General features: G+C 46.0%; 2 protein-coding genes across 5 annotated transcripts in view; both read right to left on the bottom strand.

The window, feature by feature from the left end:
• LOC134384447 (bone morphogenetic protein 8B) overlaps positions 1–3,024 on the bottom strand; it is a 30,943-nt gene extending 27,919 nt beyond the window's left edge. The window contains exon 1 of the mRNA XM_063105953.1: positions 2,682–3,024. Within this exon, the coding sequence (XP_062962023.1) occupies positions 2,682–3,024 (343 nt within the window). The remainder of the gene's footprint in view (positions 1–2,681) is intronic.
• Positions 3,025–6,800: 3,776 nt separating this feature from the next.
• MACF1 (microtubule actin crosslinking factor 1) overlaps positions 6,801–22,525 on the bottom strand; it is a 226,051-nt gene continuing 210,326 nt past the window's right edge. For 3 of the 4 annotated variants that reach the window (XM_063103580.1, XM_063103578.1, XM_063103579.1), the window contains 6 exons: positions 20,039–20,156; positions 19,255–19,323; positions 12,735–12,946; positions 12,085–12,195; positions 9,085–9,214; positions 6,801–8,241 (listed from right to left, as the gene is read on the bottom strand). In XM_063103580.1, coding sequence (XP_062959650.1) covers positions 7,985–8,241; positions 9,085–9,214; positions 12,085–12,195; positions 12,735–12,946; positions 19,255–19,323; positions 20,039–20,156 — 897 coding nt within the window. In that variant the 3' untranslated portion in view covers positions 6,801–7,984. The remainder of the gene's footprint in view (positions 8,242–9,084; positions 9,215–12,084; positions 12,196–12,734; positions 12,947–19,254; positions 19,324–20,038; positions 20,157–22,525) is intronic. The other variant, XM_063103581.1, reaches the window with a different exon arrangement.

Raw genomic sequence — 22,525 nt, 5'->3', positions numbered from 1 at the left:
ACCTCCCAACGCAGGCACGGTGCTTCCCTAAAGCACCTGCTCCACACAGAGGCCCTGGCTTCGGGCTCCTCCAGGCTGCCATCAACCATCAGGGGCCTGGCAGCACCAGGCCTGGCTTCTCAGGAGCCAGATGAGGCAATAGGAGGGGTGGAGCTGCAGGTAGCAGGTGTGGGAGCCTGGGCATGGGTGCTGGTACCACAGCGACTCGGGTATTAGACCCCAGTGTGGTTCTGGGGCCCCAACCCTCAGGGACCCAGGGCGTGGGCCTCCAAACATGGAAAGGATCCTGGTATATGTCCAATCCCCCACATACAGCCTCGGTAATTACCAGTTAAAAGTACCTAACTGAGAGAGCTCTACTGGTGCAATTAGTGCCTCAGAATAAGGACGGCCCTCCTGACAGCTGCCTGTGCCCGCCCACGGCCCGGGCTTCCACTGCACATAGATCTGCTTGTTAATCCCACAGTGTCGGAGGCCCCGGATCTCGATGAAACCTGCAGAGCTGGCATGGGAAGAAGCTGGGATTTGCTGTCCACATCTGTGGATGTCACCCTGGTTTGCTGTGTGACCCTGAGCTGGCCATTAACCTCTCTGAGCCCAAGAAATGGGGCTGGCAAAACAGTTTTATGTGGATTAAATGAGCACTTGTAAGGCTGGGAAAGTTCAAGTGCTGGTTTTTATTCTTAAAAAAAGAACAAACAACTTCCGGTTGACATTTAGAGTCCATTTCTGGGTTTCATGTGTGTACAAGACATCTGGGATGCCCTGTCACATCCACACCAAGGCTGGGCGGTAGTTGGGAGGAACTGGGATCAGCAGCGGCCAAGCCCAGCTTCACCCTCCAAGGGAAGGGGGGGCCAACTCTCTGCCCCTCCCCCTCTATCAACCACTCATACGGCAACCCTGAGGACAGATCACTAGGAGCCCCATTTTACAAGGAAGGACCCGAGGCTCAGAGAGGACAAGAGACTTGCCTCAGGTCACACAGCAGGGGTAAGCCTGCTTAATTCATAGCTACAGCTCCCGCCAGGGCTGTGCATGCCTTGACCCAGTGGATACCAGGGAAAGCAGGACACAGGCTGGGTAGTGACTCATTCTGATGGGCCGCTCCCCTGGGGACATTCTTGGGCGACTGCATCCGCAACTGTTCTTGGCCCTGAGCTGTGGGTCACCCTGTCCTGAGGATGGAGCCCCGGTCCCAGTTCCACATATGGTCTCTGTCCCAAGTCCCCACCCCTGCCCTCTAACCAGGAAGGCAGCACCCAGATCCCACTGGACAGAGTCCTGTGCCTGGCACTGGGCGCTCAGCACTGCTTTAAGGCTGCTTCCTGCTGCCTGCTCCCCGCCTCAGTCCACACCAGCTCTGGGCTGCGGGGAGCAGAGGCTTGGCTGTCCCCTCCTCCTGCTGTAGTGTAGGAGGCTAATGGCTGAGGACCCCCCAAAACCTTCTGCTGCTTGGTCCCCTGTGTCCCTCTGCCCAAACCCCTCAGAAATCTCTCTCCTCCCTGAAAGCCTGACCTCCTGACAACAGAAATGTCACCCCCCTGGGCACTGGACGTAGTCAGACAACCTGGCCTGGCCTGGCTCAGCCACACAGAGGCTGTGCTATCCTAGGCGTGACACTGCCTCTCTGAGACTCACTGTCCCCATCTGGGAGATGGGGAGGAAGACCACGGCTGTTAGGGTTGTTGGAAGATTAAGAGCATTACTGAGGTGAAGGGAGGCTGCTGGCTGTGGAAAAGGTCCTCGCCCTGTGCTCAGCCCCACGGCTGCCCCCACCTCAGGCTGAGCTGTGGTCCTTGGGTCCCCAGGCCCAGCCTGCTGTGACGCCCAGCCCAGACCCCTGCCTGTCACTAGCCACAGACAGAAGGCAAAGCAGGCGGGGGGGACCTGACCAACAGTAAAGACTCATGACTGTAGATTAAAGAGAGTTGAGTAGGGGGAAAAAATACCTTTGAGAACTTTAAGAGTAAATGGCAGGGTCTTCAAGAAAAACAAAAAACAGTAAGTGGCTCCACGGTTTGGAGAACAATTTCTGCAGAGAGGAAAATCTGGGCTTTGCCCAGGAAGACAAAGAGGGTCCAGGCTGTCCATTGGGTCATCCCATGGCCTGGACACTCACCCATGCCGGGCCATGTCCCCAGTGCTGGGGCCCAGGGTGACAAGTCTGCAGTCCCTGTCCCACGGAGCTGAGCGTCTACTCAGCCCCCAGTGGCTCCCGGACAGCCGCACCCACCCCGGCTCAGCTCAGCACAGGGAAGAGCCTGCTGAGGACTCAGGGCACGTGGGTCAGCTCTGGTCACTTGGATGACGTGACCACAGGTTTCTGTGCTGAACTTTGTCCCACTCCTCAGTTCTGCCCTTATCACAGTGACAGCATCACAGCTTCTGGTTACTCATCTGTCCCCCAGGACCAGGGTGTCCTCCTGGTGCAGCCCAGGTGGGCTGGGACAGCACCTGCTTCTCAGTCCTGGGTGTCTTTGGGGGCGGGGTGAATGCAGCCCCCGGGGGACCACATTTCCCGGCTGCTCCTCCCACCCCACAGCTCAGGGAGTCCCGCGTCCGCCCCTTACACCGTCGCTGCCCTGACAACGGAGGTCACGGCTCCCCCCGGCCCCCAGCACGCCGTGCACGCGGTCCCCGCGAGGTCCCTGACGCCAGGCCCGGCCGCCCGCACTCACCCATGTTGACGAAGCTCATGACCAGGTCGCTGCGGCCCAGGCGCCGCTCCGGGGACCCGCCGTCCCCGTCGTCGTCGCCGGCCATGGCGTGGTACAGGTCCAGCATGAAGAGCGGCGCGGACGCGGGCAGCCGGGCGGCGGCGGGAGGCGCGCGGGGCCGGGGCCGCCCGGGCAGCCCGAGCACCGTCAGGATCTCACGCTGCACGTCGCGGCGCTCGCGCGCACCCAGGCGACGCTGGGGACAGCCCGGCGGGGGACGCGGGCCGGGGCCGCAGCCGCAGCCGCCGCCCAGCGCGCACAGCGCCAGGCCCAGGAGCCAGAGTGGCCCGGGGCGCGCGGCCATGGCGGGCCGGGAGGGCGCTCAGCGGGCGCGCATCGGCTCCGCGGCGGGCCAGGGCCCGGGGCTCCCCGACGGCGGCGCGGCACCTGCCCCGACCCGGGCCGCGAGGACGTGGCCGCCCGCCGCGGGGTAGCGGCTCCGAAGGGCACCGTGGGCTGCTCCGTCTGTCGCGCGGCGGGCGGCGGTCCCGGTGCGGACCCGCGAGTCGCCTCAGCCCCGCGCCGCCGTCCGCGCCGCCCGCCCCCTCCCCGGGCCGGACCAATGGGGGCGCGGGGGCGGCGCCAAGGCCGGGAACCGACGGACGCGAAGGGCTCTCGGTGGCGGCTGCTGTCGCGGGTGGCGGCGACCCCGGGTCCGCGGCCCAGGCGGCAGCGCCGTCAGGGTCGCCCCGGGCTCTCCCCCAGCCGCTGGCCGCGCGGGGCGTCGGGGAAGCAGGAACCTGCGCTCCCCCGGGGCGTGTCGTTGGACGCCGGGCCTGACACGCGGCCTCAGTCCCGTCGAGAGGGCCGGGTGGGTGAAGGATGCCCGGCGGGGGCCACATTCCTCTGGCAGAGCAGCTGGGCCCGGGTCCCGGCCACCGCAGCTCCTCGCCGCCTCCGGGCGCCGTCCCCGCGGCCCCCGACTCCTGCTCGGTCGCTGCTCCCGGCGCGCCCTGGGCTCCTGCCCCAGCCATGCGCCCCCGCCAGCCCCCGCCAGCCCCAGGTGCTGATCCAGCCGCGCGCTGGAGACGCGCAGCCGCCTGTAGCCTCCAGCCGGACGGAGAAGCTGTGGGGCCCTTCCCGGGCACCCGGGAGCCACCTTCGCGCAACTTCTCCATTGTCACGGACCCCGGATGCCTGCAAGAGAAGGAACCTCAGGAAACCTGTAGATGGACTCGGCCCCCTTCTGTACACCCTGCTCCTCCCTAGGTGCTCTCTCACCGCCTTTATTCATTCGTGGTTAAGACGCTGCGCTGGGAGGAAGCGGCACCTAGACTGAGCTGGGAAGGCAGGGTGGGATTGGCCTGGGACGACAGGAAAGGTCAGAGGGAGCAAGCGTCCCAGGAAGAGGGAATAGCTTGCGTCAAAGCCCTGAGATTGGAGGGAGCATGACAATGGCAGGTAACAGTGAGCACTTAGCAAGCCCCGTGCTAGGCATGTTCTGAGCCTGTGTCCTGTAATCATTCTGTAATGTTACACCTTTACAGGGAACCTCTTCTTTTCAACAGGTGAGGAAACTGAGGCACACAGAGGTTAAGGGACTTCCCCCAGGTTGTACAACAGTGGAGCTCTGCTGGGGCAGGTGGACAAGTGCAGATTAGCTGTTCAGTGGAACCTGGAGAGCCCAGGGGCCAAATGGCTGAGGCTGGCAGGTTTGGCAAGGGATAAGCTCCAAGGGGCCTTGCAGGGGGCTAGATGCGGGCCTTGGGCACACAGTGATTATGGTGCCCCCCATGTGGATTCAGGATTAAGCATCTAAATAAGTGTATGATGCCCACCAACATCACATTTTAGAGTCATCACTTCAAAAAATGTTTTCAGTATCAAATAAATTCTTTATGTAAATAATCATTTACTGGTGCCTTGAGCACATGCCTAGTCTTTTTACCCAAGTAAATTTCTACACTGTTTATAAGCCCCATAGGTATATCGAACTTTATCCTAAGGATAATGCAGATTAGCCACTGAAAGTGCCCAAGGGAAGACCAAGGCCTGGATGCAGAGGGGAACTAGGATGGGAGGGAGGGAGCCTGGAGTCAGGGCCCTGCAGCTGGAGGCAGGTACAGTAATGGGGGGAGGGGGAGACTGCGACAATGAGCCTCTGATGGTGATGGGGTGGAGGGTAGAGGAAAAAGCTGCTTAGGAGGCTGAATCCACAGGGCTTAGTCACTGAGGCAGAGGGCAGGGTCAAGGAGATGTTCTGGTGTCATGTTGGTCGGGGTCCCTGAATTTCCTGCCCCCTCCCCTTCAGTGTCTTCTCTGTGCCCCTGGGCTCCCTCTGCACTCCCCTTTGAGTGCAACCACATCATTTGGGGGCTCAGCTCTAGCCTGGAATTCTCATGTTTTGTGCAGTGCTGGGCTCCCAGACGCACTTCAAGTTGCCTAACACTGAACTGATTCTTGCAGCAGAAACCATTGATCTCAGTTTAGGATGAGTGGAGACGGCTGTGTTCTCTAGAGGAGGGCTTCACCTTCCCATAAACCTAACAGCGGGTTTTGGCCATTCTAAAGGGCCTCAGCCCACTATTCAAACTGGCAACAACCACCATGGGCTGCTCTGTGCTGTGTCTTGAGCCAGACATGAAACAGACAAGACCCCCCACCCCACGAGTGACCCCCACCCTAGCAGGGTGAGTCATTTCCAAAGGCAGAATGAAAGCTGTGCACCCAGAGCAGCAGCATAGCGCCTGGAGGGCAGAGGTGGTGGTAAGTGGGGCTGGTGACTTGAGTGGAGCCCAGAACAGCAGCACTGGGAGGGACCTGAGGCGGTTAAGGTGTCTTGGAGAAGGTAATGTCAACAGAAGGACTTTCCTCAGTCATGTGGCAACTCTGCGACTTTGGGCAAGTTACTTAACCTCTCTCAGGCTTAGTATCTCATCCACAGAAGGGGGCCCACGATCATAGGATTGTGATGGGTATCAAATGAGAATGTATTTAGAGCACTTAGGACAATCACTGGCATACAGTAAACACTCTGCATTCCTTGTTTAGCATTTCTATCACAGACCTGTAATTATATATTAACCATTTTTTCCAAAATCCCTATCTTTCCTACATGGTCTTGCATATGGGTGTTTTGTTGAGTGGAAATACTTTTTGTGGGTGCCATCACCAGCTGAGCTTTGCTGAAAAGACTCGGGGGAAACTTAAATTACTCTGGTAGGATGGAGGTCAAGCTGGTCTCACTTCTACTGCCAGGAAGTGTGGAGGGGGAAGCAAATTTGGGTGATAACACTATCCTACACAAAGTTCTGGCACCTTAAAGTTACACAATTCCATGGAGAATAGATTAAGCACTTCCTTCAGAATCCATCAGGCTGCAAATGCCTTTTAATCTGGCTAATTTGGCCTCAAAACGGCTTTGGCAAACATGCATTGATCTTACCAAATTCCCATCAAGAGCACAGGTGGCCTGAGTTTGAGTACTTCTTACCTCTCAAATTTTGTCCTTTTTCCTATTGTTAGAAATAGTTAATATTTGGCTGTTCTAACCATTAAAAAGCCAGCTACAGCTGGAGGAAACAGAAGTGCCAGACTTCATTAGGGAGTCAACGATTGGTTGGATTCAAGGTCCCCTTCTGCCATTTAGTGAATGGGACCTTGAATCCAACCAATCGGGATCTCAAGGAAGTCACTTTTTCACCCACTTTCCTATTCCAGTTTCTCCATTTGTCAAAGAAAGGAGCTAGATTTGACAACCAATTTTGCTTCCATCTCTGAAATTCTGTCATTTAACGAGAAATTTCAGCCTGTTGTGGGAAATTGGCCCCATTCTCCCAAACTCCGTGATCTTTGGATTGCTAATATAAAAATCTTACATATTGGTATTTGTTTAACCACGTAAGTGGGACAGATACCCTATGTTAACACCCTGTTTTTTTGTTGCCTTGTTAACTTTAATAAGGATAATATAAACAAGAAAAAAATCTATTAATGAGCCGTATAAATTATCCATCAAGATATTTTGATTTGAATAATGCATTTAAGTACCTACAACACTATTATACCCCAGGGTAACATTTATGTATAAGGTAATGGTTGAGAAGAAAATCAGGAAATACAAAACATTTGTTACTGCAAGCAATTTTAATACAAAAGTGTCTTGTTTTTTAAACAGTTCATTGGTAGAGCTTCAGTTTCTGCCTCAATTAAAACCAATTGAGATAATCACACAGCAACATGGTCGGAGCTGCAGAGGAACAGCAGCTAAAAAAAACAGGAGCCCCAGACAGCCCCTCTTCATGGTCACTTGGTCAGTTGACTTTATTACACACAAAAAAAGACGGAAGCAAACGGGACTGGTTAACAAGTGTGCTGGTGAACTCCGTTAAAGGATGAGCAAGTGTTTGTCTTATGTCCACATTTTCAGAATAGGCTCGTGGAATTAATTCCTCAGTTTGTGAATTGATTGACCATTTAAATAAATAGCAAAAATGCAGGTAAATCTATATTTCACAATGCCACCAAGGAGTCTCCCTTGCCAAGGGTCTGGGTCCCAGTGAGCATAGGAATTATTGGTGACTAGGCTGGATAGGAAGTTACAAATCAGTTCAAAATCCCAATATTCTGACGTTTTCTGAACAGTTACATTTACCCCTGAATTCTAGCAGCTATTTCTCCTTTAAACACCCAGTACTGAAACAGTATTCAATGACAATATTGCAATTAACTCCTTTTGCTGTATCATGTGCAAATGTTACTTAGATGAGGTTCCCTCTCTTCAGGTAAAATCACACATTAAAACAATGGAAAAAGCAATTATAAGTGCCCTCCCCTCAGTTCTTGCTAATTGAGGTGTCTGTGACTTACAAAAAAAGAGTTCCTTAAACACTGCAGGATTCTTAATTTCTTTTTTTAATATAATTTATCTTGCTGAGACAGCAAGTCAAGTTTATAAAGAAGATGCATTTAGGAATAATCCTAAAAGATAAAGCAGGTTTACAACCCTGCACCGCGCAGAAACCCTAGTTAGAGGCTTTTTTCTTTTTAATACACATTTGTATCTTGACCTTTTCACTTGTTTTTCTCAAATATTTCATTTCTGGACCCCATTCATTATAGGGTTACCAGGAGGCAAATTTTATCTACATAAATATTCACATGAAAATAGTAACTTACAAAAAGAAAAAAAAATAAGGCAGCTTCATAACACAATTATTCTTTTACACTTTTAACAATATAACTTCTCCCATTCAGAATAAATATACACCCAATGTACGGAGCAGGGTTCAAAGTGGATAGTGGCTTGGGGTGCTTGTACAGTGTTATCGCTTGGGACCCGGAGTCCTGGGGGAGGCAGTGGTGGTCTTCTTAGACATGGTCGGGATTTTGGAAGGCTTGTTTAGCCCTCTCCTGGAGCTGCCCTGGCCCCCAGCAGCACTGCTTTCTGAAGTGTCTGAACAAGCAGACTGTGTCTCTAAAAGGTCAAAATCAGAGGCGTCGCTTCCTCGCCGGCTGCTAGCTCGACTTCCTGCTCGACTCCCAGCCCGACTCCCGGGGCGACTGGCTGACTTTTTAGGATCTGGAATTCAAGAATAAAGCAGCAGACTTAATGGAGACAGCATGGGGCAGAAGAACAAGAACAAGTGAACCAGAGGCCAGGGTTCTGATCCTAATACCACGTGATATATACTCTGTGACCTTGGGCAAATCAGCCTTCTGGACCCTGGTTTCCTCATCTACACAGAAGTCGCTGAAGCCTTTTCTGGCTTTGCAATTCTACTTGAGAAGCTGCCTCCTGAGGATCAGAAGGTGCATGTATCGGTAGCATTGTTACCTTCTATGCCCCCAAAGTGGAGTCAAGCAGGGCTGCTCCATCACCTCGGCACAGATGGTGAGACTACCAGGGGCTAACGTGTGGGCAGACTAAGAATGTAAGTGAAACGATGGGAAGCAGAGAGCCAGGAAATGAAGCCAGACTCCTAGGATCCCATGAGGAACAGCAGCAGGTGAACAGATGAGGGCTCTCCCTAACTCAGTTCACCAGCAGCCTGAATGAATATGAAGTGTTGGAAAAGTTACTAGCAAACTTCCAGTCCCAGCACTGGACTGGCTTCCGAGGAAGGCCCCAGTTCAGGAGACCCTTTCTTCCTTTTACAGCCTCTCAAATTTGATCTCTTCCAATCAAGAACAGGTGGCCCATCTTCGGCTGTGGAAGCATCTGCTCTCAGAAGGCAAGGTCAGAGCGAGATGAAGTGACAGGAGAAAAGGTAAATGTCACCTAAAAAACCTCAGGTCTGTCTTTCTGGGTATCACACCACGTGCTACTCTCACTACTGGCTCCTTGGGGAGTAGTGAAGCATTGCTATTTCCAAATCCCTCTCACCCCTCAGCCCAGTACATAGGACACAGGGCAGGTACTTACCTGCTCGATTAGTTTTGGCACCTGTGGAGGCGGGGGAAGAACTATTGCTGGTATCACCAGCAAGGGATGTTCGACTAGAATGAAAAGCTGGTGTTGGTCTTTTCAACTTGCTGCCTGTTGATGGAATAACCTTAAAAAAAATAAAAAGGTCATATTTACTTGGTAAAATCTTTGGCAAATTCAATTTTCAAAGGTCTACTTAAGCCTCCTTATATCTGATCAATTGAAAAACAAATTAAAAGTCCGGGAAAACAAAGATTTTCAAAGTGTCCCATGTCATGTATTTTGATGATTCCCAAAATAAAGACTTTATGTTTCAACTGAAAATTTCAAAATGCCTTCAAATACCTTTTGTCTTGCTGACAAATTTTGACTAGAAATAGAAAAAAAAAAATCCTCAGTAAGATTACAATAGTTATAATAAACAAATATGGTGAATGGGTAAAGGAAAAAGAGATCCAAACAATAATCTGTATCAACAATTTTTGGTTACAAATTTGAAATATGAGTTTTAGCCCACATATTTAATACAAAGATTCAAATAATAGTCCAATAAGCACCACTAAGCATGTGCAATAACTTTGGTCAAGATCTTTTAGTCTATGTCCTCATTGGTAAAATGCAGATTTGTTTTTGGGGGCTGGCCAATATGGGGATCCAAACCAATAAACTTGGTTTTATTAACGCTGTGCTTTAACCAGTTGAGCTAACCAGCCAACTCAGTGGAGACAAAATTACTTGACTCGCAGATTAAATAAATCATGAGAAACACATGAGAATGAGACTGTGCTATCAGGAACAAGGCTCTGAATGAAGAGCCAGCAGATGTGGGTTTGACTCTGGGCTCTGTGACTGATCTAAATTAACATCCTTGTCTTTGCTTTTCCCTGAGGAAATCAGGGACAAATGCTGCCTCTCCTACTTCTTTTCTATCACACTCCCTCTTGTTCAGTCCATTCCAGACACTCTGGCCTCCTCACTGTTTCTCCAACAGCTGAGGGTGGTCCCCAATCTTGTCCCCTTGCTCTTCACTGTGCCTGGACCATTGCTGCACAATCACTCCCTGTCCCTCCCCAGATATGTGTGGCTCACCCCCTCATTTCCTTCAGCGACTCTGCTGAAAGGATGACCTTATCAGAGAGATCTTGCCTCACTACTCAAATAACACCACTTGTAACTTTCTATTCTTTTCCTCTGCTTCATTTTTTTGCATACTGCTTATCACTGCCTGATGTATGATATACTTGTTTGCTGCTTGTCTCTCCTGCAATAAAGCAGAAAATCCATAAAAGCAGGGACTTTCTTTTGTTCACTCTCATATCCTCAGCACCTAAAACCGCCTGGCACAGAAGAGGGACTCAGTAAAAACTTGTCGAATGAATAAATGTGTAGAGCATTTCCTAAACTGGAAAAGAACTGTACGTTATTTTCACTGCTACCAGTAGGAGCCACATTTTCTATGAGTGGGTTTTTTTTTTTTTTTTAAGATAGTAGTAGGCTTAATTTGCAGGAGAAAGAATATTTTAAATCTGTTAAATGTCATTTGTGCTGTAGCATGCTATTCTAATTTTTCTTTGAAATCAGCTGTGTAAATTGTTTTCCAGGACTTTTAAGATGTTTATGCAAATAGAAGAGTAAAGCAACCCATCTCATTGTGTTTGTTGTATTTCTTTAATTTATAAAGAAAAAGCAAAGCGACAGAAAGTGATTAACATTCAAGCATGAACTCTCTCCTGGCCCACACAGGAGGAAGAGCGCCAGTTTCAGAAGTTACTGTTCCTGAGCACTGCTGCAGGGAGGACCATGGCCCCAGAAACCCTGGACAGGATTCCAAGTCAGGATAGGGCCTGGCTACAGAACAACAATGAGTAAGGAAAGACAAAACCTCAAAATGAAATGAAACAAAAGATAAAACCATAAGACAAAAAAGGCTGTTCTATCAGAATTATATGGGAATTTGCACTTCATTAATTAAACATTCAAAATTTTAGAACTTTTGTGATTTTCATGAAACTGGAGCCATTAAAGAAGAAGAAAAGCAAGATAAGCAGGCTGAGTCTTGGGGGTTTAGTGGCAGTAGTCCCCAGATCATGTTCTAAACTAGATATATTTCTGAACTGGAGTTTTAGCTTGGAGTGAGATGAATCCCAAAGCAGCAGTTCATTCACAGGTACTGGCTTCTCATGCCTCCTGGTTTCTCTGGCTGAAGCTTTACATACTGAAGGCAATGCTGTCTTTTGAGGCACAAGAACGCAATGCTTCCCAGCAGGAGCTAGAATGCAAACTGTACCACCAGTACAGACAAGCTGCTGGTCCATGTCTTGTTTCTGAAACACTGCTCTTCCAAAAGTGTTTAAGTACTTTAATGGCTACGCTTGAACATGCTTAATTGCTGGCATGTGTATTCAAATCAAGGCTTAGAAACTCAAGTGCCTAGGCCAAGAAGCTAAAAATTTGAGCTTTCAGAAACTAAAATCTGAGCCTCGGTGCAGTGTTCACTGATCCTGTGCTTAGCTGAAGTAGGCAGCACCCATGCCTCAAGCCAGTGTGGCAATACCAACCACTCTGGGGAAGCATCTTAAGGCGGGGGGTGCCCACCACCTTCTGTTTTAAGCAAAGACAGAACACTGTCAAACATGCATTGTAGTTGACTTTCAAGTGTTCATAACTCGTTTGTGACCTGAAGTTTGCAGACTAAGAAGCCTGTTTATAAATGATATCCATAAGTCACCAGGAATGACCACTGTTTGCCATCCTGAACAAATATTTATAGACTGTTAAACAATGTAGTTTTAGGCATCTCTTATTTAGCTCCAATTTTGGTGAATCCGAGTTAGAACCCCCTGAAAACACGTGACCAGATGAATCAGCTGTGATAGCAAGCACCACAGAGATGGAAAGTAGCAGGGACTCGTGTCAGGAAGAAGAGCTGGTCAAGTTCTTGGCATGAGCGAGGGCCTCATCTTGACTGTGTCCTTAGTCAGCAAAGCCATACTCTACCTCGGGGCTGGGCAGCTGGAGGTCAGGAGAATGGCTGTCCCTGACAGGGGTGCCAGCTTTACTGTTTACCAACCAGGGTTTGTCATAACAGCGAGAGAACTGAAGTGGAGTCTGTGAAACGGAAATCCAAAGGGAAGGACGGGAACAATTGAAAATGGAACAGAAAGGGAACAAATTGGGAACAGAAAAATAAATAAATAGAAGACACTAAATTTTAAAGAAACAGAAAACAAAATAAAACACACATCAGTCCAACGGGATGAGAGGGACCAGGCAGAAAGGCAATAGCATTCTTCATATATAACCCATTGTAACGTCAAACTTATCTGTTAGCTCCAGCTGCACAGACAGAGCCTGGATTTTCAAAATTAGTAACTCTGGATGGATTCAAACTCAGAGTGGGAATATGAGGAAAGAAACGTTTCTTACGTAACCAGCCTGAGTGCATATTTTAATAAATGAGCTTTGTAGTCATCTTAAAGATCATATATCTGTGAGCTGCTAGGGCCGGGCAGCTTTAGTCTAGACAGAGGTTGGTTTGTATGTTTTCATGTCCCCTTTCTTACTGGAGTCTTTCAGAGGCTACACTGAACAGTGAACACCTGCAGAGATGGGAATGGGGCAAGGCCATAATGGAGGACAGTACATACCTTGGTACCACTGGCTGGGGTGGCTGGAGAAGATGGCATGGAGGTACAGCTGTGGTTGCTCTGACTAGCGCTGGAGCTGGAGCGGGTAGGGGAAGCTGCCCGGGAAGATGGTTTGGATCTTCGACCCCGTGATCGGAAAGGGGTCATTCCCTGGGATGCCCCCTCCGGTAAGATGAATTTCTCTCTAAGTTCGATGTTAGTTCTACCTCGTGCTAAAAAGGGAATAAACACAATGTTAGTTAATGGTAAAAATATAGCTTTGATAGTCATACAGCTGCTTGATCCCATGATAATAGTTATGTAAATTATAGGTTTAGTACCATCTGTTGGTTCTTTAAAATTATAAATTCCAGATTTATCAGCCTTGTCATGATTTTTACCCATAGCAAACACATTAAGTAATTAAGTCTCCCTTAGTTTGCTACAATTAGGAAGTCTTTGTGCACAAAGTACCATCCCACTCTACTGTCATGATCTCACTTTGTCACTGTCCCCTGGGGTAAGCACACTGTAACTGCTCAAGGTAAAGCAGATGCAACAATTCACCTCTGAAGTTAAATCAAAACCCCTCTTTACTCTCTCATAGTACATCTATACTTTTTGCTCAACTTTTGCAGGACACATGGTAATGAAAGAGTGGAGAAAAACAGATTACTGAAATCAACATTGTCCAGAGTCTTATATTTGAACTCAGTCAATAACAATCCTAAAGAAAGGGGTTCAGGAACTCAGAACTCTAAAAAGATCACGATAGAATCATTAAGAAGTAAAGAGAGTGAGAAAGCGTGTGAGAGAGTGAGAGACAGAGAGAGACGAAGAACATGCACAAAATTTGCTAGTGAGAAATTGTTAAGTCAAAAACTCCAAGCAGAAGAGGAACATCATAGTGGAAACAGCACTGAAAGCCAACAGGTGCTCTCATGACTTTCTGGAGCTGTAAGGCCAGAGCTTAAAATTTGGAGTCAAATTTCTATAAGATATCAAGTCCAGCCAACACAAATGTTAAATGTGAAAGACACTACTAATTTAAAAGAAATAACTCCTCTGGGATATGTCCTTGGATTTTTCACTGAAAGATGTTATCCTGCAATATCTCTCTACCTCCTCATCTGCCCTAAATTGTTCACTTTTTAGAATGTACTAGTTGGATTTAAACAAATGGGACTGCTGGGGAAGCCTGAGAAAAGGGAACCATTATGTACACATATTTGTTGTTCCTTCTCCCTGTCTTCAAGGACAACTGCTCTCTTGCTCCTCCTTCCTCTCCAATTACTCCCGCTTAAACACTGATGTCCCCCTGAGTCTGTCCAAAGAACTGTTTCTTAGACTTTTGACCTGGTCATCAGCTCATCCATCTGAAACTTCAGTGCCCAACTCTAAATATATTCACAACACAGACCTTCCTCCTGGATGCCAGAACCTTATATCCAATGACTGACTAGACATGGCAATCAACATAGGCCCCTCCCTCCCCACGGCAGTTCAGTCTGACACTGCTGCTAACTGAGTGAAGCTGCCTTCTAACACACCCTGAATCCCCCAAGGCTTTCCATGCCTCCTCACACTTGTGTGTCTCATGCAGCATCTCCTTCACCCTGGGTGACTGGAGCAGCCTCCTAAACAGTCTCCTTGTTTCTCATCTCATTCCCCACCTAGCCCTCACTCCTCATTCCCCAGAATGAATTTCTAAATAAAAATGTGATATTTCTAAATGGCTCAGAATCCTTCCATGGTCTTTCATTACTTAAAACAGAATTTCCAAAACTGAGGTTTTTGAGGGGTTTCCTACAAAAGGGGTTTGGTGAACAGTGTACTGTACATTTCCCCTCTTGGGAGAGCCCTAATGCAATTAGCATTTTGTAAGCTGTGAGAAGTCCTGCAGCAAAAGAAACCTGTCTAGCTTTAACTCAGCATCCTCCAAATGCACTTGACCATGACTTTTCTTTTTGAGAACCACATCTTGGGGACCGGAGAGCACTATGTGATCAAATGCCCAGCACTCAGTGGTCTGGCATCCAGCAGAGGGGTCCCTGCTGTGGAGCCCTCCCCTCAGTCTTGTCTGGCCGCTAACCTCATACACTTTGCTGCAGTCACATGGGACCACTTGTGGTTCCCCCACCTGTCCTGCTGTTGACACTTCTGTCTATCTGAACATGTGGCCTCCTGTACCGAGAATGTCCAGCTCCCCTTTGCCTATCTGGTCAAGAGTTACCTCTTTCTAAGATGCAGCTGAGGCAACACCTCTTCTCCCTGATGCCCTCTTTCACCTTCATGGGCAGATCCACCTCTCCCTTCCCTTGATCTCCCAACTCACTCAGTTTATCAAATGGAAGGGCATTTATTGATTCACGTTTGCTTCCCAAACTAGGCTGTGAGCTTCTCAAGGCAGGAGCAGTAATCTTTTTTTTTTTTTTTTTTTTTTAAAAAGATGACCGGTAAGGGGATCTCAACCCTTGGTTTGGTGTTGTCAGCACCACGCTCAGCCAGTGAGCAAACCGGCCATCCCTATATAGGATCCGAACCTGTGGCCTTGGTGTTATCAGCACCGCACTCTACCGAGTGAGCCACGGGCCGGCCCAGGAGCAGTAATCTTTATTTACCTTCAATTCCAGTGCCAGGCTCATGTTTAGGGTTTCAATAAGTACTTGCTGAATTTACTAGTTTCTGAAAATGGAGTAGACACTTAACTGTTTTAAGGGACAAATCTCACAACCTTTATGAATCCTTCCATTAAGAGGCCCTCATTACTTCATGGAGGATGAAGAACAGAATCACGAAGCTGTGTTGAAGTGTGGGGGGAGGTGGCCAGCTAGGGTCACTCTCTAGATATGACTGGCTCTCTTGCACACTAGCCACAAATGCAAATCATGAATTTTCATTACTAAAACAACAAGATTAAATTCATGACAACCAAGATCTGCTATATGAAAAGAAATAGCAATTTAAAAGAGCAGAAAGAACAGTTTCCCACAAGAAAGATACTACAGGAATGGAGATAATCCAATGTTATCACTGGCACATTTAACCTTTGCATCTGGTCTTTTGATCTGAGGACCTGATGGATCCTATCACAGATCCTATGCTGAGTTCCTATGTCATGACTGTGTCAGTCCCAGGGGCTGCCATTGGGTAGGGGCACTGTAATGCCTCATTAGATGACTGCCAAGGGGCCTAGAGGGTGCCTCACTTGCCTTCCCAGCTGGCTGCGCGCAGGATGCTGGGAAAATCGAGTTCATCATGTTCCCAGGGTGTGCTTACACGTCATAAAGAAACAAACAAACATAATGAGACAGTCCTGTTTTCCCAGGAAACCTCCAGCCAATGGTCACCTCTTAGGGAAATATTTCACTGGCTAGAGATGCTATAATGACTGAATAATCCCCTACTGTCACCTTTCCGGGTTATTATAACCATGCTACAGAAATGTAATACTAGGCATTAAAGCAATGTGAGACTGTAAACAGTGGTTAGCTAGCTCCTGCACACCTCCGTGAAAACTCATTTAGAAGGCCTCAACTTGGGTGAAAAGCAGGGTACCATAAAAATGGCTTACCGTAATTAGGGCCTACCCCAAACAAGATAGAGTAGATAATTCAATCTTTAGAGGCTTGTCTGTCCCCTTTTATTTTCCTTCCGTGATCTATTTTCTATCTTTCTTAGACCCTATTCGCTCAAAGCTCACAATATTAAAATTCTCATATTTCTGGTGCTCTCATCTTAATAGAGATGCCAACAAACAATTAATCCTGTGGCATGTCTAACAGCTTAAGGCACTGCAACTCCCATGGGAATTTATATTTTTAAAAGAAAATATTTGAAGAGGCAAGGCAAAGAAATGATTCTTGATATGGAACACATTACTTGGAAGAAATGAATACTATTTTCTTCAGAAATATACTTAAAGCAGCCAGTCTTCAGAAGTAAAAAAGAGTTAAGGCAATTAATTGCTTTACTTTGATAAGAAGCTAGAAAAAGCTGGGGGGTGGGGGGTAGTGGTGACAACAAACAACAGTTAAATAGTTGGAAGCTGTGCATTAATTTCTAGGTTAATTCCAAAGATAAAAAGTAAACATATTTCTCAAAATAGAAGGAAACACCAAATTCTGCTTCAGCAAAGGTTACTAGCAATTGAATTTAGTATTTACATTGCTTCAAATATTTCCCTAACATTGTGCATGATATTAATATGTAGTTAACATATTTTTAACTTAATTAAATATTAAATACATATATATTTAATTAAGTTAAAAAAAGAATATTCCTAGTGCATGTTTGACTATTCTGATAGGATTTCCCTCTTACAATTCTTTTCATTGGGGGAAATATCTATTGCTGAACCTACAGGACCAGACCCTGAAGGTAGTCATCTCAAGTTCAGTTCTTCAGCCACCAAAGAAGCCATCATTTGCTAACAGACAGTCCTGTTAGTTACAATTCAGTTCTAAGGGTGGTGGTAGTGTGAATGTTCTTAACTGTACACTTAAAAATGTTTAAAATGGTAAATACATGTGTATTTTACCTCAACTTGAAAAAAATCAGTTCTAAGCCAAATTGTGTCTTTTAAGTCTTCATAAATAAAGTTTTCTAGATCTTCACTAATTTGGGAGAATTAATATGTCTAATGCTCAAAAACATACTCAGTACCCTAGGTACAGATATATCATTCCTTAGGCAAGGCACTGTTTTTATCTCCATCCAGAACATCATGACTTCCTTTGCCAGGGATGAATTCAGATACTGAAATCTCTGATTTTGGCAGTACCAGCAGACTGTATAACTGGCAAACCTACCTAGTGGAATATCTGCATGTTTTACATTTGGCTGAAGCAACATGCAGTTTGAGATATCTTTCATCTTTTAAAACAGCTGTGTAAAAGGAGATGATAAATGATAGTGCATGTTGGTATTAAGAACCTTGTAATAAATTTTGTGCTGTCCTCAGTATAACATTGTCTATTGCCCAGAGACCCGAGGCAATACAACACAAATATAAAATCTCATAAGCAGTGCCTCTAGAAGCCACATTAATCCTTACAGAACCCTCAACAGCTTCAAGTAATTTCTCTTTTCCATGTTCACACCCTTCCAACTCACTTATTATGATCTGCCCAAGTTCTCAGGTGTTCACCTTCTAGCACTATTTTTCATTTGATTAGAAATAGCTCATTCTGCCCATCTATGGTACAGTTGTGATATCTAAAGCTGCCAGGGAGTTCTTTACTCCTCAATCAATGGAATCAAGATGATCACTGAGTTCTGGGAGGGCACTCCTGGAGAGGCACAGAGGAAGCCTTACCTTGTTTGCTCCAAGGGATGCTGAAAAAGGCTACTATGTTCCACAGAAAATACCTACTAGATTTACTTGGGGTTCCAATTTTTAGATATTAAGATAAAGACAAAGCAAGCAGTGCTCTCCTTGGCCAGCAGCATAATGTTATTGTAAATATGAGCAGGCAGCAAATAAACAGGCAACCGAGGACTCCAAAATGCCACATGCAATATCTCTTTGTTTAGTCTAATCATACATGACAGGAAAAATAAGACCTTAGTAACAGATTTGGAAAGAAATAATGTTCTATTGAGTTAAGGTTAAAATGATATATACTGCTCCTCATTTAAAACAATGAAAAAACTTTTGAATCAAGGGCACTGGTTTATAATATAATTAAACTCTAAAACTGATTAAGCCTTTTCAAGTTACCAGAAAAAGAGTTTTCAAAATTAACTATTTTTTCAAAAAAGGAACTTCTAATTAAAATTATTACTGCTTAGCTTTTATTCTGGTTTACTAGAGTAAATGCATAAGTTAAAATAAGAGAAACTAATTTATGGATATATCTTAATTCATGCAAGAACTGTATCTTTTAGCTCTGCCCTCTCTAAATGCCTCAGGATATGACTATAAACCACTTCTAAAGAAGTTATATAACTATACTGTAAATGCTTATTTCTGCTAGTTTTATAAATAAGCCTTAATAATTTAATTATGCAGCCTGGATTAATAGTACATACACAAAGAGGGGATATGTCAGCCTCCAGGACACACAGCACGGTGGTAAGAAGCTCTAGAACCAGACTCGCTTGGATTTGAATCCTGCCTCTGCCATTTACTGGTTGTCTCTCCTTGGGCTATTTATTTACATTTTCTATGCCTCAATTTCCTTTTCTGTAAAATGGAGATAAGAGTATTTACACCTCACAGGCTGGTTATGAAGCGTAAATGTGTTATTATTTGTAAAGTGCTCATAATAGTGTGTGGCCCATAAAGCTATATAAGCATATATAAGCTATATTTATTTGTTAAATAAATAGAAACAGAACAAAATTCCACAGATACTGTTTCAACAGGAGTATTTTTGCCCTGTCAACTTATAATAGTTAGAAAAGCTATGGTTTGGCCGTTTCAAGCATTCATGAAGGCAGCAGAAATCACAGAGCCAAGAGGTGTGACAGTTTAGGAAGCGAAGCCATTCTCAACAGGCTAGGGTATTGGTAGGAGGGACAAAGCTTAAAAGCCAACCTATGGGAGACTGACTGGAAATCGAAGAGCTGGAATCAGAGCGCTTTATTTTACTCCCAGGATGGTGAACTAGAATAAAAAATATGTAAACACAAAGAAAGAGAGACAGAGCAGGAAATGCAGAAACTAGTCAAGAAAGACAAATTGGCAGACAGTTGGGGAGCCTCCTATACACCCACATGCAGCCCTGCTAACAGGAAAAGGAAAGGATGCAACTGCAGAGGATTTAGCAACTGGAACTGGTCATTCCCCCATGTTGCAGCCCTCACCCTAGCTGTGGGTGCCATTACTCATGCTCCTATTAAATTCTTGCTTAGGTGCCCATCTGTCTTAGAGGTGTCTGGGTGTCTTTTATCCTCCCTCAACAAGGGTGCTTACCAGTACTTCCCTGTATGAGGAGGCCCAACACTCTCCCTAAGTTTGTCATAGGAATTTCAGGCAAAGGGATCTGAGGCTCTAATAGGGAATCTAAAAGGCTCCTTTCTAGGCTAGTGTTAATTTAATTCCCCAAACTGAAACATTTGGACGACACCAATAAGATCTTAATTCTCATTACTGCATTCTCTAAACCTGTCTCCCTGATAGCATCAACCTCTCCAGCTTTCTCTCCTTGGTCTACTCTGGCATCCCTGAGTTCTAATCTGTGCTAGTGGGGTGACATGTAGGCAGCTTAACAACAAAATAAAAAACAAGCAAACCCCACCATCAAAACATTCTGTAAGCATGAAAGATCAGTGGCTGGGGCGCACCTAACACACAGTTCATGCTCAGGATGGCTCCTTACCTCGGCAGGGATCATTTTTCACTAAGAATTCATCCAAAGCCATCCATCCTCCTCCTACGCGGACCATCACTGTGCTGCGCAGAATACGGACCAGCCGCAACTGCTGAGAATCCCCGAACTGTGGAGTCAAGGGAAATTTAATCAGTAAGTATGTCTTAAAGCAAACCTACACTTTTTCCCCAAAGCAGACTGTATTCAGACAGAGATGACAGTGTGATAGTTTTGGGAGAATTTTAAACTCTATTTTGTATTTTTACATTTTTCACAAAAGAATTTAAAAAACCTAAAAAGCAGAAACATCAAGACCAGTGTCTTGACATACTTTCCATTAGAATAAAGTTAACTTTGCTGGTCACACCCCTGCCTCTGCACCGAAGGAGAGGGGGGAGAATAGACAAATGTTATCTCACCTTGATTCTTTCAATTTCTGCCCAAATTAAAGCCCCACATTCTTTGTTATGCTAATTTCCCCCCCCAAAAGGATGGTAGATGTCAACTTCTGAATACAGTGTGCTCAAAAGTTAATTGGAGAACAACAAATACTATATCACGCCCTTAGGAAACCCTTGCAAAGCATCATTATTACAGGCTTAGAAGAAAATTTAATTTTCTGTATCAGATTTTCAGAAATAAATCCTAAGTATTCTCTAATTATGGTATCACCAGCAGAAAAGTTTCTTCAGCTGATCAAATGATTAGATAGTATTTATACCAAAACTTAGTTGAAGAAATTAAAAATTTAATCTCCCGTGATGATTATCAATAGTATTCAATAATCATTTTGGATGTTAAAATAAGGATGACTTTGTGATATTTATTTTTTCCTCTTTTCTTTGCCTAATATTCCTACTTCCCAGCCTTATCTTAACATTTGGAGTTTCCCATTGCATAGATTCCCTCTTCCCCAAATGAAGAGGTAACAAGAGAGAAAAGCATGCTAACATTCTAAAACAAACATACCTTTGGTTGGAGAAATGGAATTCCTAGAGTTATTTATTTTTATTTTTTTGGTGGCTGGTGCTAGGGGAATCGGAACCCTCGACCTTAAGTGTCACCAGCCCCAGGCTCTAACCAAGCGAACCTCCAGCTAGCCCCTCCTAAAGCTACTTAATTCAAGGAGAATGTTCCTGGGGGAATGGGGGAGGGGGAGAAGGGACTATTTAAAATTATAAAAGAGAATTGTAACTAAGAAATAAGGCACAAAGACTAAAAATGCCAAAGAGGATGTTTGAGAAGAACATCTAACCATCCTCCTTTACAGTTAATATACTTGTAGTAATTCTCCATTTTCCTTAGCTGTTCTGACTCAAATGCAGTATTTGCATAGGTGAGGTGCCTAAAAAATATTGTGCTCCTTCCTCCCCAGCCATTTACTTTGAAAATAAAAAAAGTCCCACATCTTTCATCTCATGCAGTTTTAAATGTTTAGACAAAGTGCCTACAGCAATAGCACAGTGTGGCAGAAGCAGCACTCAACCCAGAGTTGTGAGGGAATCAATGTCCTGTCCTGAGAAGGAAGCTGCCCTGTTGGCCACAGCTCTGTGGGAGCCCCGCTCAGAAGCTGGGCCCAGTGAGTGAAAGCGGGATGGCCCGTGGGAGCAGCTTCTGGGAGGAATCGAGGATCCCACCAGACCCAAGAGCAGTGACTATCTGGGTCACTGTATGGGTTTCTCTGGATAGGTGAAGAGAGGAAGGAAACATGAATCTATGCATCCTCCATAGTGAGTCAGGAGGGAGCCTCCGAAGTGCTTGACTCAGAATACTGCATCCTGTAATTTATTACTCCACTTATTTCATGGGTTTCCCCCCCTTAATGTCTCACTGAAGCTCTGTTTTTCTAACTTGTATCTGCTGAGCTATGGGGAAAAGGAGTCAGAGTAACTGTGGAAGTTGAGGCCATAGAGACGAGTGGTGGGAGAGGTTACAGCAGCTGTAAACATGGGGACCTGTGCAGAGAGGGACTGTCAGAGAGACAAAATACCCCAAAAACAAGAGTCTTAGGGGCCAGTAACCACAGCTTTCCTTCTCTTCAAGAGAAAACTCCTAGGGTTCTTACAGTGACTCTGACATTAGCTATGTGACAGTAGGCATGTGAACTTTGAGGCCTCAGATGCTCCCTATATAAAATGAACTTCATAACTTGGTTCCCAACATTAGAATGACTCATCTGACCCTCTCCTGGTCAATGGAGCAGTAGAGGAGGGCATCGATGGGGCCCTAGTATCCACATGCAGTCATTAGCAAATAGGCACACTGGGCACTATTATTTAAAGCCAGTTTGTTCTTTGTTGGTGGCTGGACGGTATGCAGATCTGAACCCTTAACTTTGGTGTTACCAGCACCACGCTTTCCCAAGTGAGGCAAGAGAGGTAAATCCTATTATTATCTTTGGGGTTTTTTTGCTTGTTTTTTCTATCTCGTTCTTCCCACTGGCCTAGAACATTACTGTAGTTAGTGATCATTATAGTTTATGGAACTTAAAATTGT

Source organism: Cynocephalus volans, chromosome 8 (genome assembly GCF_027409185.1).
Source record: "Cynocephalus volans isolate mCynVol1 chromosome 8, mCynVol1.pri, whole genome shotgun sequence".
NCBI lineage: Eukaryota > Metazoa > Chordata > Mammalia > Dermoptera > Cynocephalidae > Cynocephalus > Cynocephalus volans.
Note: the sequence above shows the minus strand (reverse complement) of the source record. Positions and strands in the feature narration are given on the sequence as shown.